The sequence below is a fragment of the Cynocephalus volans genome, chromosome 6 (genome assembly GCF_027409185.1).
Source record: "Cynocephalus volans isolate mCynVol1 chromosome 6, mCynVol1.pri, whole genome shotgun sequence".
Taxonomy (NCBI): domain Eukaryota; kingdom Metazoa; phylum Chordata; class Mammalia; order Dermoptera; family Cynocephalidae; genus Cynocephalus; species Cynocephalus volans.
The window spans coordinates 119,301,305-119,318,992 of NC_084465.1; the positions used below are offsets into that span (position 1 = coordinate 119,301,305).

Below are 17,688 nucleotides of genomic sequence, written 5' to 3' on the forward strand. Positions count from 1 at the left end.
GCCTGGCACAAGTCTGCACTTAGTAGGTGCACAGTAATGATAATAAAAATATATAACACTTATTGAGCATTTCCTATATGCCAGGCACTGTTGTGAACTCCTTTATGGGTTTAAACCCATTAATCTTCACAATAACACAGTTAAGTAAGAACTTTCATTATCCCCATTTTACAAGGATAAAAACTGAAGAACAGAGAGGTTAAAGAGTTTACCTATAGTCACACAGCCAGTAAGTGGCAGACTCAGGATTCAAATCCAGCCAGCAGGCCCTATCACTGCAATATTTAGCCATTAAGCCAGGCTGGTCCTTTAAGTCAATCCTACTAAAACGTTAGTTATACATGTTCGTCCATTAAACTTACTATCCTGGGTAAGGAGCATGGGACATGATTCCAAATCACTTTCCAAAGGTGTTATTCTGCAACCTGGGGATTTTTGCCACTTCTCAAACATTTCAGCTGGTCCCTTGGACAAGACTGCCCCTTGTGCCAGGGTCTCAGCACAAAACACTGCTACCCTGGCATGGGCTCAGATAACCCAGAAACACTCACCAGGGCTGGGGACGGAGCTGCGCCTGTCATCACTACTGTTCCGAACAGATTCAAAGACAGCCCAGAGAAATTCTTTAGGGGGCAAAGTTCCAGCCATATTGGAAGCTGTTTGTTGAAGGATATCAGGAAACTATGTGAGTTAGAGGAGATAAAAGAAGAGGAACAAATAATAATTATATCACATTAAACAGAGATTTAAATCAGAGTTTAAATTGTAACACTACTTAGTGCCTAAGTTTTTTTTTTTTTTTCTTTATGGTCACTTCTCATATAAATTTAATCCCTACCTGAACTAACCTGGTCTCTACAAAGACCCCTATAAAATGATACTCAACCTCAGTAATAATCCAAAAAATGATAAATAATACAAATATACATCACTTTTTAACCCATCAGATTGTCAAAACTAAAATAAAGCCATAATACTTAATGCCAGCCAAGATGTAGGAGATGTGAACGCTCATTTTTCTGTGAGACTGTTAAATGGTGCATCATTCCCAGGGCAATCTGATAACACTCACATCTACAAAAAATGTAGGTGTACCTACCCCTTGTTGGTTTGGTACTATTTTAAATTTCTTATTATACTTTATATTTGTCATAAAAATGTGAGGGAGAAGGGTTATCTCTGGATTCTGGGTGAAGTCTAGCAATGAGGGGGCTTTGGGTTGCCCTGGAGAAGGTGTCATTTCTCATCTAGAACTAATGCACTTTGTCAAGACTTGGGATGTTATTGGAAGATCTTTCCACCAGCCCAGAGAATTCATCAAGCCCTCCACACAGCTATGTGTCCCTGTGTCCCAGCTCACCCAAAGAGAACCCCTCGGCTTATACAGTTCCTCTATCAAATCTAAACTTCAGAATCAGAGTCAGTCTAAGCTGGAAGTTCTCAGCCCTGGCTGTGTGTAAGAATCACCTGGGAATTCTACAGACACCCAAGTCGCACCCCCAGAATTCTGAGTCAGATGGTCTGGGGTGGGGATCACGGATCGGTCCATCTTTGAAATCTCCCCAGATGATTCTAATGTGCACCAGAGGCTGAGAGTCACTGCTCTAAGATAGTTCACTTTTAAAAATGCAAAGCACAAAGAAGAGTGATGTATTTTCCATTTTTTATTTTAAAAAGGGAAAGTGTGTGTACACTTGGGTAGGATTTTTCTGCAAAGGTGATTGCATCTTAGGGGGAGAAGAAACTGAGGAACTTCAAGTCTGGGGAGGGAGGGAAACTTGCTTTTCATCCTATGGTCTTTGGAACAGTTGGGATTTTTTTAACACAAGAATATATTACTTGTTTGATTAAACATTTCCAACATTAAGAAAAAACAGTATGGAGAATAATAGAACAAAACACCCACGTACCCACAACCCAGCTTAAGAAATAAAACATCACAAATATAACTGATAGGCCCCTCCCTCACCTTTTACATCCCCCCTTCCCCAGAAGTCACTGTCACCCTGAATTTGGTATTAACTACTCTCATATAAACGTTTAAACTTCTCTTACATATAGGCTTGTTTTGCATGTGCTTAAAACTAATTTAGTTAGTATTTATGTACGTACTTAGTAACCTGCTATACATACTCTTTCTCACCTCGGGTTTTTTTCAAGCTCTACACTGTGTTCTTGAGATTTCGCCATGTTGATATGAGACTTTTTCAATTTCAGAAGCTGATTTTTTTTAAAAGATTCAATCGGTGTAAAATATTCACATATTGACTGCTTATGACTATATGTTGGGACACCTACAAGATGGTTTTACTATGACTGGACTCTAGAATGTGTGCCGTGCATGTGTGACCCAGGTGATATGCTGTGTGCAGGCCCTGCGGGGCATGTGTGACAATATGCACCTGGAGTGTACAAGAACACGTATGAGAGTATGTGGATGTGCTTTGTGGTGGGTCTGATTATTGATCGGCAAACATTTACCGGAGGGAGACTACTTCCCGCCTGCTGAAGTTGGGCTCGGTCATGTAACTTGCTTTCTCCATTGGAATGTGGCAGGAGAGACAGTGTCCATGTTCCAGCCTAGGCCTTAAGGACAACTGTACTTTTCCACTTCCTGTTCTGGAGATTCAGACCTTCATGGTGAAAAGAACAAGCTTCAGGTAGTCTGGGGCCCAGAGACAGGCTTATGGAGCAGGGCTGCCCCAGTGACCCTTAGAACCATCAGCAAGAAGCAAATACTTCTTATATGCCAGTGAGATTGGATGGCTTTCTTACGCAGCAAAGGATGACTAATTTGTGATTGTTTTGCATGTGTCTTGGCCTCGACTAACTCGTGGAGAGTTACTCCATGTAGAGTGTTGTGCCCAAAGCTAATGCTCAGAAAAGATTTGTTTGTGGGTTAAACATGTTTGCACATGTGACTGCACACACTGGACATACATGAGCATGTGCATATGGCACTGGTGGGTGTGAGAGCTTTAACGGGCATAAGTGTGAGATGCACACAGATGACAAATGACACCTCCTAGGCTGCACGCACCTGCCAGGAGGGCCATGTGAAAGGCCCAGAGTCCATTTAGCTGTCCTCACTCCCTTTTTCTGAACCTTAGGCAAACTGGAGTAAAGCTGGAAACATCTAAGCCCTTTGAGGCAGGGAGGAAGCTTCCAGAATCACAGACTAGCAGCAAACCCAATGGGGTATAACTGACCATACTTTTCCCCACTCTAGACTCCTTCAGCCTTCTTAAGATGGGGCACAGAGGTACCTTTGTGGCAACAGAGTTTAATTCATCTCCTGAGAAGAGTACTAGAAAGGGTCCCAAGTCCTTTGTAGTCTCAGCTGTCCAGTTCTGAGGGACTCTAAGAAAAAATAATAAGCAGTAAAATGAAAAACTGTACTGTGGTGAACATCTGTTTCCTTTTTCCCCCAGTACCCATTTCTTTCAGGAATAGATTATCTTCACACTTGGAGAGGCTGTCAATCACATGGTCCCAGTTCCCTGACCAAAAAAAAATGGACATGTGACACAGACTGACCAACCAGAGTCATCTCCGCATTTTGATGGAACTACCAGAGAAGCTCTCTCTTTTTTCTGGTATCTCTCACAGTAAAAAGGACATTGGAGGCCATTCCTGGCACCAAGTGGAGAAAATAAAGGCCACACCAAGAAACACAGAGCTGAGGGATGGGTGGAACCTATCACTGATGACATCATTGAGGCCCTGGATTCAGCCATGCCTGAAGCCCACTCCTAGAGTTTTCCTTTACATTCCATTTCTGAACTCAATAAATTCGCAGTTTTTTACTTTAAATTGAATTACTGAATTTATGTCATTTACATTCCAGTATCTCCTTCCTCCTCTTCCTCAGTAGAAGAGTAATGACATACTTGTTCCTTTTAAATTACCATAACAGTCTTCTCTAGCAGCAATTCAAAATTTCTTCTTGAACTCGGTAGGCTAATATCAGCAATGATCTAGAATCCACTGTTGTTCACCCACTAATGTCCACAGTAAAGTGTGCCACACTATCTCTGGTGACATCTCTAAAGGAGGTCTGCCCAGTTTGGTACAGGATGAAAGCCAACCATCCCTGACCAAAAAACCCATACCCCTTACCTCTTTGATAAAAATATTATCCCACTAAACTGTAAGCTCCAAGAGGGCAGGAATTGTGTCTATCTTAATAACCACTGTATCTTCAGTCTAGTAGTAAAACAACTGTCACATACTCAGCACAGTGTGCCCATCACTTTTGTAGGTCCTTTACATGTATTAACTCATGTAATCATCACACCAACCCTACAAGAGTATTGCTATCCCCATTCTACAAATGCAAAAATTAAAGTGCAAAAAGAGTAAGTAACTTTTCCCAGCCATCCTGACAGTTAATGATAGAAACGATTTTTAACCCAAGGAGTCTAGTTCCTGAGTTCATGCTATTAAACTCTACATAATAGTACAGAACCTGGGACCCAGTAATTTCTCAAAAAACGTGTGTGGTCCAACTGTTGGCTAGGTCCTACTTAAATATTTGACCTAACCTCAAAAAACTATACATGTGAAAGAACAGTTCCTTTTCCCCCAGGGAGCTCTCACTCGCCTGGAAGTGACAGTACCTCTATCATCATCAACATCATCATCATCACCATGACTATTATTTCATAATGAAAATAATAATAATGTGAAGCAACAGGAACACACATTCATTGCTGGTGAGAATGCAAAATGGTACATCCACTTTGGAAAACAGTTTGGCAGTTTCTTATAAAACTAAATACACTCTTACCATATGATCCAGCAATTGCACACTTTGGTATTTACCCAAAAGAGATGAAAACTTATGTCCACACAAAAACCTGCATATGGATGTTTATAAAGGCTTTATTCATAATTGCCGAAACTTGGAAGCAACCAAGAAGCCCTTCAGTAGGCAAATGGATAAATAAACTGTGGTGCATCCAGGCAATGGATATAATTCAGTGCCAGAAAGAAACTATCAAGCCATGAAAAGACATGGAGGAAACATATATGCATATTATTATCTGAAAATCTACGTACTATATGAATCAAATTATGAGACATTCTGGAAAAGACAAAACTATCAGTGTTTTCCAGGAGTTGGGGAGAGGGAGGAATGGATAGGCAGAGTGCAGAGGGTTATTAGGACAGTGAAAAGACTCCATCTGATACTATGATGGTGCATATACATCATGATACATTTGTCCAAACCCACATCACGTAAAACGCAAGAGAGAATCCTCACATGAACTATGGACTTTGGGTAAGAATGACAACGTAACGTCAATGTATGTTCATCAGTTGTAACAAAGGTACCACTCTGGTGGGGAATGTTGATCATGGGGGGCTTTTGTGGGGTGGAGTGGGAGATATGGGTATATGGGAAATCTCTGTACCTTCCTCTCAATTTTTCTGTGAACCTAAAACTACTCTAAAAAAATAGTCTTTAAAAATAATAATAATAATAATACCACCACCTTGCTGTATAAAGTACCATCTTTTCAAAACTCTTTCCCTTGCATATGCCAAGGTGTAGTGGTGACACACATATGAGGACTGGAGGGCCGCTGTTATCGTTCCACCTTACAAGGAATCTGAAGCCACATGAAGAAAGGTCACTTTTCCAGAATAAGCATAAGCATCTAATCTCATCCTAGGCTAGAGACTCTCTCTCTTTGGAGGGCAGAAGAGCCAAGGTTGGGTGCCCCTTTGCCCAGCACGCCACACCCCCCAAAGCCACAGCCCAGCCCCTCCTCACCCGTACTGTTCCAGGAGCCTGAGTCTCACCAAGGCCTTCTGCTCAGGGCTGAGGTCTGGACAGCCACTGAGGCGGTGCAGAGCAGCAGCCCAGGCCCTGGGGGAGATCCCTCTATCGATGAAAGTCACTGGCAGGTGGCACAGCAGATTCCCCACAATGTCCACGGTGTACTCATCGACAATGGAACTGTCCTGAAACCAACAAGTGGAGCTGACAGGAAGACCCAGTAGGGCTCAAGATCATGATCCCTTAAAAACACTTCCCAGCCCCAAACCTATTAAAGGTTCCAGGATCGGAACCGCCTACCCTGCCATGGACTACTAGAGGTGAAGCGGGGCCTGATCTTCCCTCACAGAAGGCTGGGAAACCCCAGCGTGGCACACCAGGAGCACTCAGTAAATGAGCACTGCTGCCATCACTGTTATTGCTCTGAGGATCCTCCAGAGTTCAACAACCATTATAGCAGCACAACAGCAATAAAAACAGCACTTCAAAGTTCATATGGCACTTGAAAGCCTTCAAAGCTCTTCCTCAAAATGACAAAAAATAGCTAACATTTATTGGGTGTGTACTATGTGCCAGGCACTATTCTAAGTGTCTGCAAGTCTTAATCCACTCATCTTCAAAGTAACTGTAAGAGGTAAATACTAAAATCACCCACTTTTTAGAGATAAAGATTCACACCCAGACCATCGGGCCTTTGAGCCTTTGCATTAATCAATACATTGCCCATTTGGTGCTCTCAATAACTCTCTGAGGGATGTGCTATCACACACCCACCTCACAGATGAGGAGACTGAGGCTCAGGGAGGGGAAGTGAGTTGCCCAAAGCCACATAACCGATCACTGGCAGAGGCATGTCTAGAACCCAGAACCTGCAAACTTGTTCTTTCCAGTCCTCCAGAGCAGGCTCGACTCCTTCAGGCCCGGGGACTGGAGGCTCCAGAACCAAAGGCCAAGACTGTTCCAACCAGCAGCTTCAGGGACAGCCCTGACACTCACAAATCAGATTTCCTGCCATAACAGCAGTCTCCAGATTCCATCCAGATATCCCCTTAAGGGCTCCCCATAGACACCCAGTGGGGAAAGGACACCAGTGAAAGTGTCACCCAGGAAGAGTTTCCTTACCAGGCACTGCTGCACTTTCCTGAGGACTGAATTCTTTTTGTGGGAATCTAAAACCAAGGAGTCCAACCGAGTCTTCCCCAGGCTGATCAGAAAGGGCACACACTGGGAGGCTGGGACAGAAGCCAGGTAGCGGGCCCTGGAGAGAGAAGGAGAGAAGAGAAGTGGAAAAACAGTGGCTGTTTTGTATTTGTCCTTGAAATCCGGGTCCACATGCTTAAGAGCTCATCACAGGATGTTCTTCAGATGTTTGTTCTCCCCAGTAATGCTTTGGTTCCTTGTGGCAGGTAGCAAGCCTCCCTCCCATCATGCTCCTCTTCTACGGGTGGGAAACAAACTTCCCATCATGCTCCTCTTTGGGTAGAAAGCAAACTTCCCATCATGCTTCTCTTCTATGGGCAGGAAAGAAACTTCCTATCATGATCCTCTTCTACACCCCAGCAGCACTGATCAGAGAATGGGTTCTCCAAAATCATATGTTGACTGATAGGTTGGTTGAGGATAGACGAGGAGAAAGAAAAGAAAAACTATACAAAGAAAGAGACAAAGAGGAGAGAGAATGAAGTAGAAAGTGAGGAAGAAAGACAAGAAAAAGAGAGTGGAAAGAGTAAAAGAAATGACACCAATTCTCTCATCTCCAGTCCAGAACTCTCCCCTAAGCTCTCAACCATGTAGTCATAACAGACAATGACAAGGGGCAATGTCACCCTCAATGGGGAGAAACTGGTTCAGGTGAACAGTGAAAAAATGTTAGTTATTACAATGATTTGTAACCCACCAAAGCTCAAGTCTACTCAACAAAATCTTTCCTTAGGATATAATTTCTCTCATTCGGGAGAAATTAAAATTTTCTCATCCCAGGGATGCAAGGTTGGTTCAACATACGCAAATCAATAAATGTGATACACCATATTAATAAACTCAAACACAAGGACCATATGATCATATCTATAGATGCTGAAAAAGCATTTGATAAAGTTCAGCACTCATTCATGACAAAGACCCTCTATAAGTTAGGTATAGAGGGAAAGTATCTCAACATAATTAAAGCCATATATGCCAAGCCCACTGCCAATATCATCCTGAATGGGGAAAAGCTGAAAGCTTTTCCTTTAAGAACAGGAACTAGACAAGGATGCCCACTCTCACCACTCCTATTCAACATAGTGTTGGAAGTACTAGCCAGAGCAATCAGAGAAGAGAAGAAAATAAAGGGCATCCAGATTGGAAAAGATGAAGTCAAACTGTCCCTGTTTGCAGATGACATGATCCTATATATCGAACAGCCTAAAACCTCTACAAAAAAACTCTTGGAATTGATAAATGATTTCAGCACAGTAGCAGGATACAAAATCAACACACAAAAATCAGTAGCATTTCTTTTCTCCAATAGTCAACATGCAGAAAGAGAAATCAAGAAAGCCTGCCCATTTACAATAGCCACCAAAAAATTAAAATACTTAGGAATTGAGTTAACCAAGGAGGTGAAAAATCTCTATAACGAAAACTACAAACCACTGCCGAGAGAAATTAGAGAGGATACAAGAAGATGGAAAGATATCCCATGCTCTTGGATTGGAAGAATCAACATAGTGAAAATGTCCATACTACCCAAAGTGATATACAAATTCAATGCAATCCCCATCAAAATTCCAAAGACATTTTTCTCAGAAATGGAAAAAACTATTCAGACATTTATATGGAACAATAAAAGACCACGCATAGCCAAAGCAATGCTGAGCAAAAAAATTAAAGCTGGAGGCATAACACTACCTGACTTTAAGCTATACTACAAAGCTATAATAACCAAAACAGTATGGTACTGGCATAAAAACAGACACACTGACCAATGGAATAGAATAGAGAATCCAGAAATCAACCCACACACTTACTGCCATCTGATCTTTGACAAAGGCACCAAGCCTATTCACTGGGGAAGGGACTGCCTCTTCAGCAAATGGTGCTGGGATAACTGGATATCCATATGCAGGAGAATGAAACTAGATCCATACCTCTCACCATATACTAAAATCAATTCAAAATGGATTAAGGATTTAAATATACACCCTGAAACAATAAAACTTCTTAAAGAAAACATAGGAGAAACACTTCAGGAAATAGGACTGGGCACAGACTTCATGAATACGACCCCAAAAGCACGGGCTACCAAAGGAAAAATAAACAAATGGGATTATATCAAACTAAAAAGCTTCTGCACAGCAAAAGAAACAATTAAAAGAGTTAAAAGACAACCAACAGAGTGGGAGAAAATATTTGCAAAATATACATCTGACAAAGGATTAATATCCAGAATATATAAGGAACTCAAACAACTTTACAAGAAGAAAACAAGCAACCCAATTAAAAAATGGGCAAAAGAGCTAAGTAGGCATTTCTCTAAGGAAGATATACAAATGGCCAACAGACATATGAGAAAATGCTCAGCATCACTCAGCATCCGGGAAATGCAAATCAAAACCACATTGAGATACCATCTAACCCCAGTTAGGATGGCTAAAATCCAAAAGACTATGAACGATAAATGCTGGCGAGGCTGCGGAGAAAAAGGAACTCTCATACATTGTTGGTGGGACTGCAAAATGGTGCAGCCTCTATGGAAAATGGTATGGAGGTTCCTCAAACAATTGCAGATAGATCTACCATACGACCCAGCCATCCCACTGTTGGGAATATACCCAGAGGAATGGAAATCATCAAGTCGAAGGTATACCTGTTCCCCAATGTTTATCGCAGCACTCTTTACAATAGCCAAGAGTTGGAACCAGCCCAAATGCCCATCATCAGATGAGTGGATACGGAAAATGTGGTACATCTACACAATGGAATACTACTCAGCTATAAAAACGAATGAAATACTGCCATTTGCAACAACATGGATGGACCTTGAGAGAATTATATTAAGTGAAACAAGTCAGGCACAGAAAGAGAAACACCACATGTTCTCACTTATTGGTGGGAGCTAAAAATTAATATATAAATTCACACACACACACACACACACACACACACACACACACAAAACCGGGGGGGGGGGAAGAAGATATAACAACCACAATTATTTGAAGTTGATACGACAAGCAAACAGAAAGGACATTGTTGGGGGGGGGAGGGAGAAGGGAGGGAGGTTTTGGTGACGGGGAGCATTAATCAGCCACAATGTATATCGACAAAATAAAAATTTTAAAAAAATATATATATAACCTAACAATATCAATAATCACATTAAATGTAAGGTTCTACAAATGCAAAATAAAATGCTGAGGTTGTTAGACTGAATAAACAATCAAGACCCTACTAAAAAAAAAAAAAAAGAAAAAGAAATAGTTCTCAAATATAGAAGAGATCGAAAAATAACAGCAGTGCCAAATAAAAACGTTCCCTGGGGGTGGAATTTATACGCCTTTAAAACAGGGATTTGCGGTTTCAAGATGGCGGCGGCTGCGGCGGCTGGCGCGGAGTAGCTGAGGTGGAAAAGGTGGCCACTGGGCCTCAGGCAGCCGGGAAGCTTGTGGACCTTCCTCTGGCCATCTCTTAAGGGAGGACTGCTGCTGCTGGCCGGTCGTGGGGGCTCAACGCCACTTTGCCCCCGGCAGGAGAGGCTGCCTCATTTACAGGCAACAGCTTTGAAGTGTGGAGCAGGAAAAGAACTGATTCTTAGCTGCAAAAGTGAGTCTTGAAACAGGGAACACGGCGCCAGGGCTGCTGTGGATGCAGCCAGGATCCCGGAGGCTGGGGCCGCACTGAAGGCGGCCAGCTGCCCTATTCAGGATTCGAGGTTTCAGGCCGGCATTAAAGAAGATTCCTGGGAGCGCCCGAGCGGCGCCGCGACTGAACAGCCCGAGGCGGCAGCGCCGAGAACACGGAAGGCAACAAACCAGAGACAGAGCGAGCGCCCGACCTGGCACAGCACTGTGAGTGATCCCTGGCACAGCTCTGTTCGGGGGGTGGATGCCCACGCGGCTCCCCCCTGCACCACCAGGCCACTCACTGCCACGGTGCTGCCTCCATTTTCCCAGGTGCGGGCAGCTCCGCCCTGCACGGCCATCACTGAGCCCATTTGCTTGGCCTGGCGCGGGGCTTTCCGGACCCTGCGGGCCGACCTCCTCTCCCACTCCCTCCGCGGTTCTCTGGCAGGGCTGGGGGTGTGGGGCGTCCCGACCAGTTTTGGGAGGGCAAGGAAGTACGGGCGGGCCGACTGTCACTCCACCACACCCTGGACTCCGGCCCCGGTAAACTTCCTGTTACTGGGAGGCAGATACCATCTCTGCGACCACCAGTTTGGAAAAAAGCCTAACGAATTTCTGGTTGGGAATAGTGTGGTAGGAGAGTTCCCAGGTCCGCTTGAACCTGCCGGAGAGCAGGCTGCAGGCGGGCACTAGACTCGGTTTATACCGGGGGGATACAAAGGTGAACAAGACCCGAGAAAGATCTACACAGTGCTACAAAGGCACCCAGAGAGACCGGTCGTCTGTGCCTAGCAGAAACCTGGTAGACTTCCTGGGCGAGGCGGTGCTGAGCAGGGTCTTGAAGGCCCAGCTGATAGACGAGGGGTGCAGAAGACACGCCCCAGCCCAGCACAGTGTGCACAGAGGGGGGAGACGTGCGGCCAGGGAGGCGGAGACTCGACAGAAACCACACACCCGGTGGGGTCGCCACTGCACGATCTAACAGCCTGGGCCAGAGCACACGGAACGGGGAGAAGTCCTGTACAGAAAGTGAAAGCTCAACAGAGATCACACACCCTGTGGTACGTGATCCACCAGCCCAGCAGAGTACAAGCTGACCAGAAAGGTGGATCCCCGGAAAAGCCCAAGACCCGAGGCAACCACACACACAAGACACTAGAGGCCAACTGAGCAGTCACGGCGGGAGCCATACCAAATTGGCAACCACAGCAACATCCTAGTTAGTCATTAGTCTCAAACCGGTGGACTGTGAAAACCCCTGCCACAATGAATAAACACCAAAAAAAAGACACCAGAAATACAAAAAATCAAGAAAGTACACCACCAAAAGTTAATAAATCTCATACTCTAGATCCTATAGAACAAGAAGCCCTTGAAATAACTGACAAGGAATTTCGAGTGATAATTCTAAGGAAACTGAATGAGATACAAGAAAACTCAGCTAGACATCATGATGAAATGAGGAAAAGTATACAGGATCTGAAAGAGGAAATATACAAGGAAATCAATGTCCTGAAAAAAAATGTAGCAGAACTTGCTGAACTGAAGAAGTTATTCAGCGAAATAAAAACACAACGGAGAGTTTAACCAGCAGGCTTGTCGAAGTTGAAGAGAGAACCTCTGAACTTGAAGATGGGCTGTTTGAAATAACACAAGCAGACAAAAAGAAAGAAAAAAGAATCAAGGACATGGAAGAAAATCTGAGAGAGATATCAGACAACCTCAAGCGGTCAAATATCCGAGTCATGGGTATTCCAGAAGGGGAGGAAAATGGAGATTCCATTGAAAACATATTCAACAAAATAGTGGCAGAAAACTTCCCAGGTATAGGAAAAATCACAGATCTTCAGATCCAGGAAGCTCAACGATCTCCAAACGTATTCAACCCAAAAAGGCCTTCTCCAAGACATGTCATAGTCAAATTGGCAAAACTCAGAGACAAAGACAGAATCTTAAAAGCTGCAAGAGAGAAGCGTCAAATCACCTATAAGGGAGCCCCAATCAGGTTAACATCAGACTTTTCATCACAAACCCTAAAAGCTAGAAAGGAATGGGATGATATTTTCAAAATACTAAAAGCCAAAGATTGCCAGCCAAGAATACTCTACCCTGCAAGGCTATCCTTCCGAAATGAGGGGCAAATAGTATATTTCTCAGACAAACAAAAACTGCGGGAGTTCACTACCACAAGACCACCCTTACAAGAAATCCTCAAGGGAGTACTGGGTTTGGTTCCTGAAAAATAACTACCACTGCCATAAAAACCTAAGAAAAATCTAAACCCGCTAGTACAATAAAAATGGCATTCATGAAGAGAAAACAAGCTAACAAAAACACTATCTACAACCTAAGGAACCAACAAACAAAGAAACCAAACAGTAAATCAGAAAGCAAGGAACAAAAGACACCTAAGACAACCAAACAACCAATAAAATGCTAGGAATAAATCAACACCTTTCAATAACAACTCTTAATGTTAAAGGCTTAAATTCCCCAATTAAAAGACACAGACTGGCTGACTGGATCAAAAAGCAGGACCCAACTATATGCTGCCTACAAGAGACCCACCTCACCCATAAAGATTCACACAGACTAAGAGTGAAAGGATGGAAAAAGATTTACCATGCAAACAGAAAAGAAAAACGAGCTGGAGTGGCTATTCTTATATCTGACAAAATAGACTTTAAACTAAAAACCATAAAAAGAGACAATGAGGGACACTACTTAATGATAAAAGGACTGATCCATCAAGAAGACATAACAATCATAAATATGTACGCACCCAATGTTGGAGCAGCCAGATTTATAAAACAAACTCTATTAGACCTAAAGAAGGAAATAGACACTAATACCATAATAGCAGGGGACCTGAACACTCCACTGTCAATATTAGACAGATCATCTAGGCAAAGAATCAGTAGAGAAACACAAGATCTAAACAAGACTCTAGACCAATTGGAATTGGCAGATATCTACAGAACATTCCACCCAACAACCTCAGAATATTCATTCTTCTCATCAGCACATGGATCATTCTCCAGGATAGATCACATATTAGGTCACAAATCAAGTCTCAATAAATTCAAAAAAATTGGAATTATCCCATGTATCTTCTCAGACCACAATGGATTAAAACTAGAAATTAATAACAAACAAAACTCTGGAAACTATACAAACACATGGAAATTAAACAGCATTCTACTTAATGACATATGGGTCCAAGAAGAAATCAAGCAGGAAATCAAAAAGTTTATTGAAACTAATGAAAACAATGATACATCATACCAAAACCTGTGGGATACTGCAAAAGCAGTATTGAGGGGAAAATTTATTGCATTAAATGCTCACTTCAGAAGAATGGAAAGATGGCAAGTGAACAACCTAACACTTCACCTTAAAGAACTAGAAAAACAAGAACAATCCAATCCTAAAGTTAGCAGACGGAAAGAAATCATTAAGATCAGAGCAGAACTGAATGAAATTGAAAACCAAAAAACAATTCAAAAGATCAACGAATCAAAAAGTTGGTTTTTTGAAAAGATAAATAAAATTGACAAACCATTAGCATGGCTAACAAAAAAAAGAAGAGAGAAGACTCAAATAACAAAAATTAGAAATGAAAAAGGCGATATTACAACTGATTCATCTGAAATACAAGGAATCATTCGAGACTACTATAAACAACTATACGCCAACAAATTTGAAAATCTGGAGGAAATGGATAAATTTCTGGACACACACAAGCTCCCAAAACTGAACCGTGAAGACGTAGAAAATTTGAACAGACCAATAACAATAAAGGAGATTGAAGCTGTTATCAGAAGGCTCCCAACAAAGAAAAGCCCAGGACCAGATGGATTCACAGCAGAATTTTACCAAACATTCAAAGAGGAATTGACACCGATTCTTTACAAACTATTCCAAAAGATTGAAATGGACGCAAATCTCCCAAACTCATTCTATGAAGCAAACATCATCCTGATACCAAAACCAGGTAAAGATATAACCAAAAAAGAAAACTACAGGCCGATATCCTTGATGAATATAGATGCAAAAATCCTCACTAAAATACTAGCAAACAGAATACAGCAACACATACGAAAAATTATTCATCACGATCAAGTGGGATTCATCCCTGGGATGCAAGGTTGGTTCAACATACGCAAATCAATAAATGTGATACACCATATTAATAAACTCAAACACAAGGACCATATGATCATCTCTATAGATGCTGAAAAAGCATTTGATAAAGTTCAGCACTCATTCATGACAAAGACCCTCTATAAGTTAGGTATAGAGGGAAAGTATCTCAACATAATTAAAGCCATATATGCCAAACCCACTGCCAATATCATCCTGAATGGGGAAAAGCTGAAAGCTTTTCCTTTAAGAACAGGAACTAGACAAGGATGCCCACTCTCACCACTCCTATTCAACATAGTGTTGGAAGTACTAGCCAGAGCAATCAGAGAAGAGAAGGAAATAAAGGGCATCCAGATTGGAAAAGATGAAGTCAAACTGTCCCTGTTTGCAGATGACATGATCCTATATATCGAACAGCCTAAAACCTCTACAAAAAAACTGCTGGAATTGATAAATGATTTCAGCACAGTAGCAGGATACAAAATCAACACACAAAAATCAGTAGCATTTCTTTTCTCCAATAGTGAACATGCAGAACGAGAAATCAAGAAAGCCTGCCCATTTACAATAGCCACCAAAAAAATAAAATACTTAGGAATTGAGTTAACCAAGGAGGTGAAAAATCTCTATAATGAGAACTACAAACCACTGCTGAGAGAAATTAGAGAGGATACAAGAAGATGGAAAGATATTCCATGCTCTTGGATTGGAAGAATCAACATAGTGAAAATGTCCATACTACCCAAAGTGATATACAAATTCAATGCAATCCCCATCAAAATTCCAAAGACATTTTTCTCAGAAATGGAAAAAACTATTCAGACATTTATATGGAACAATAAAAGACCACGAATAGCCAAAGCAATGCTGAGCAAAAAAATTAAAGCTGGAGGCATAACACTACCTGACTTTAAGCTATACTACAAAGCTATAATAACCAAAACAGTATGGTACTGGCATAAAAACAGACACACTGACCAATGGAATAGAATAGAGAATCCAGAAATCAACCCACACACTTACTGCCATCTGATCTTTGACAAAGGCACCAAGCCTATTCACTGGGGAAGGGACTGCCTCTTCAGCAAGTGGTGCTGGGATAACTGGATATCGATATGCAGGAGAATGAAACTAGATCCATACCTCTCACCATATACTAAAATCAACTCAAAATGGATTAAGGATTTAAATATACACCCTGAGACAATAAAACTTCTTAAAGAAAACATAGGGGAAACACTTCAGGAAATAGGACTGGGCACAGACTTCATGAATACGACCCCAAAAGCACGGGCTACCAAAGGAAAAATAAACAAATGGGATTATATCAAACTAAAAAGCTTCTGCACAGCAAAAGAAACAATTAAAAGAGTTAAAAGACAACCAACAGAGTGGGAGAAAATATTTGCAAAATATACATCTGACAAAGGATTAATATCCAGAATATATAAGGAACTCAAACAACTTTACAAGAAGAAAACAAGCAACCCAATTTAAAAATGGGCAAAAGAGCTAAGTAGGCATTTCTCTAAGGAAGATATCCAAATGGCCAACAGACATATGAGAAAATGCTCAACATCACTCAGCATCCGGGAAATGCAAATCAAAACCACATTGAGATACCATCTAACCCCAGTTAGGATGGCTAAAATCCAAAAGACTATGAACGATAAATGCTGGCGAGGCTGCGGAGAAAAAGGAACTCTCATACATTGTTGGTGGGACTGCAAAATGGTGCAGCCTCTATGGAAAATGGTATGGAGGTTCCTTAAACAATTGCAAATAGATCTACCATACGACCCAGCCATCCCACTGTTGGGAATATACCCAGAGGAATGGAAATCATCAAGTCGAAGGTATACCTGTTCCCCAATGTTTATCGCAGCACTCTTTACAATAGCCAAGAGTTGGAACCAGCCCAAATGCCCATCATCAGATGAGTGGATACGGAAAATGTGGTACATCTACACAATGGAATACTACTCAGCTATAAAAACGAATGAAATACTGCCATTTGCAACAACATGGATGGACCTTGAGAGAATTATATTAAGTGAAACAAGTCAGACACAGAAAGAGAAATACCACATGTTCTCACTTATTGGAGGGAGCTAAAAATTAATATATAAATTCACACACACACATACACACACACACACACAAACCGGGGGGGGGGGGGGAAGAAGATATAACAACCACAATTATTTGAAGTTGATACAACAAACAAACAGAAAGGACATTGTTGGGGGGGAGGGGGGGGAGGGAGAAGGGAGGGAGGTTTTGGTGATGGGGAGCATTAATCAGCTACAATGTATATCGACAAAATAAAATTAAAAAAATAATAAAAATAAAAAATAAACAAAAATAAATAAATAAATAAAAATAAAATAAAATAAAATAAAACAGGGATTTGCACTGTTCTAATTGTCAAAATGTTTTGTGAACTTCCTTATGATGGAGGATGTATGTCTATTATCCTGCCTTGGTGGATAAGGTGTATGTTGACCGAAAGTAAAATCTTTACAATGAATTTATAATTCTTTGAAGATGACAACCACATCAGTGATTAATTTTTGTGTGTGTGACAAGGGCTGCTTTGAGAATCTTGACAGAAGCTATGTACGTCTCCTGAAAAATACTTATATGCAAAAAATTACATACAGTTTAGGAGGTTCATGAAACCCCTGAAATCGTCCATTGTGAACATCCACGGATTCTACAATAAGAAACCTTGAATTACATGTATTTAAAAATAATAGTATATCAAAATAAAAAAATATATAACTTATTCAGTCTGTACCCAGTGATAGAGGTACCCATGGATTTGAGGATCCTCCAGGGATATTTTGTACCACTGGTCTAAGGGATAAGAGGAGCCCCATCACTTGTTTGTGGTCTTCTTGTCAAACCCTAGATGCAGAGGATAATGAA

The 17,688-nt window shown here is 41.6% G+C and overlaps 1 protein-coding gene across 1 annotated transcript in view; it reads right to left on the bottom strand.

The window, feature by feature from the left end:
* Positions 1-17,688, bottom strand: part of OTOA (otoancorin) — an 85,878-nt gene that overhangs the window by 18,176 nt on the left and 50,014 nt on the right. Inside the window, exons 19-22 of the mRNA XM_063100666.1 lie at positions 6,908-7,043; positions 5,780-5,970; positions 3,267-3,360; positions 552-681 (exon numbers count right to left, since the gene is read on the bottom strand). Coding sequence (XP_062956736.1) covers positions 552-681; positions 3,267-3,360; positions 5,780-5,970; positions 6,908-7,043 — 551 coding nt within the window. The remainder of the gene's footprint in view (positions 1-551; positions 682-3,266; positions 3,361-5,779; positions 5,971-6,907; positions 7,044-17,688) is intronic.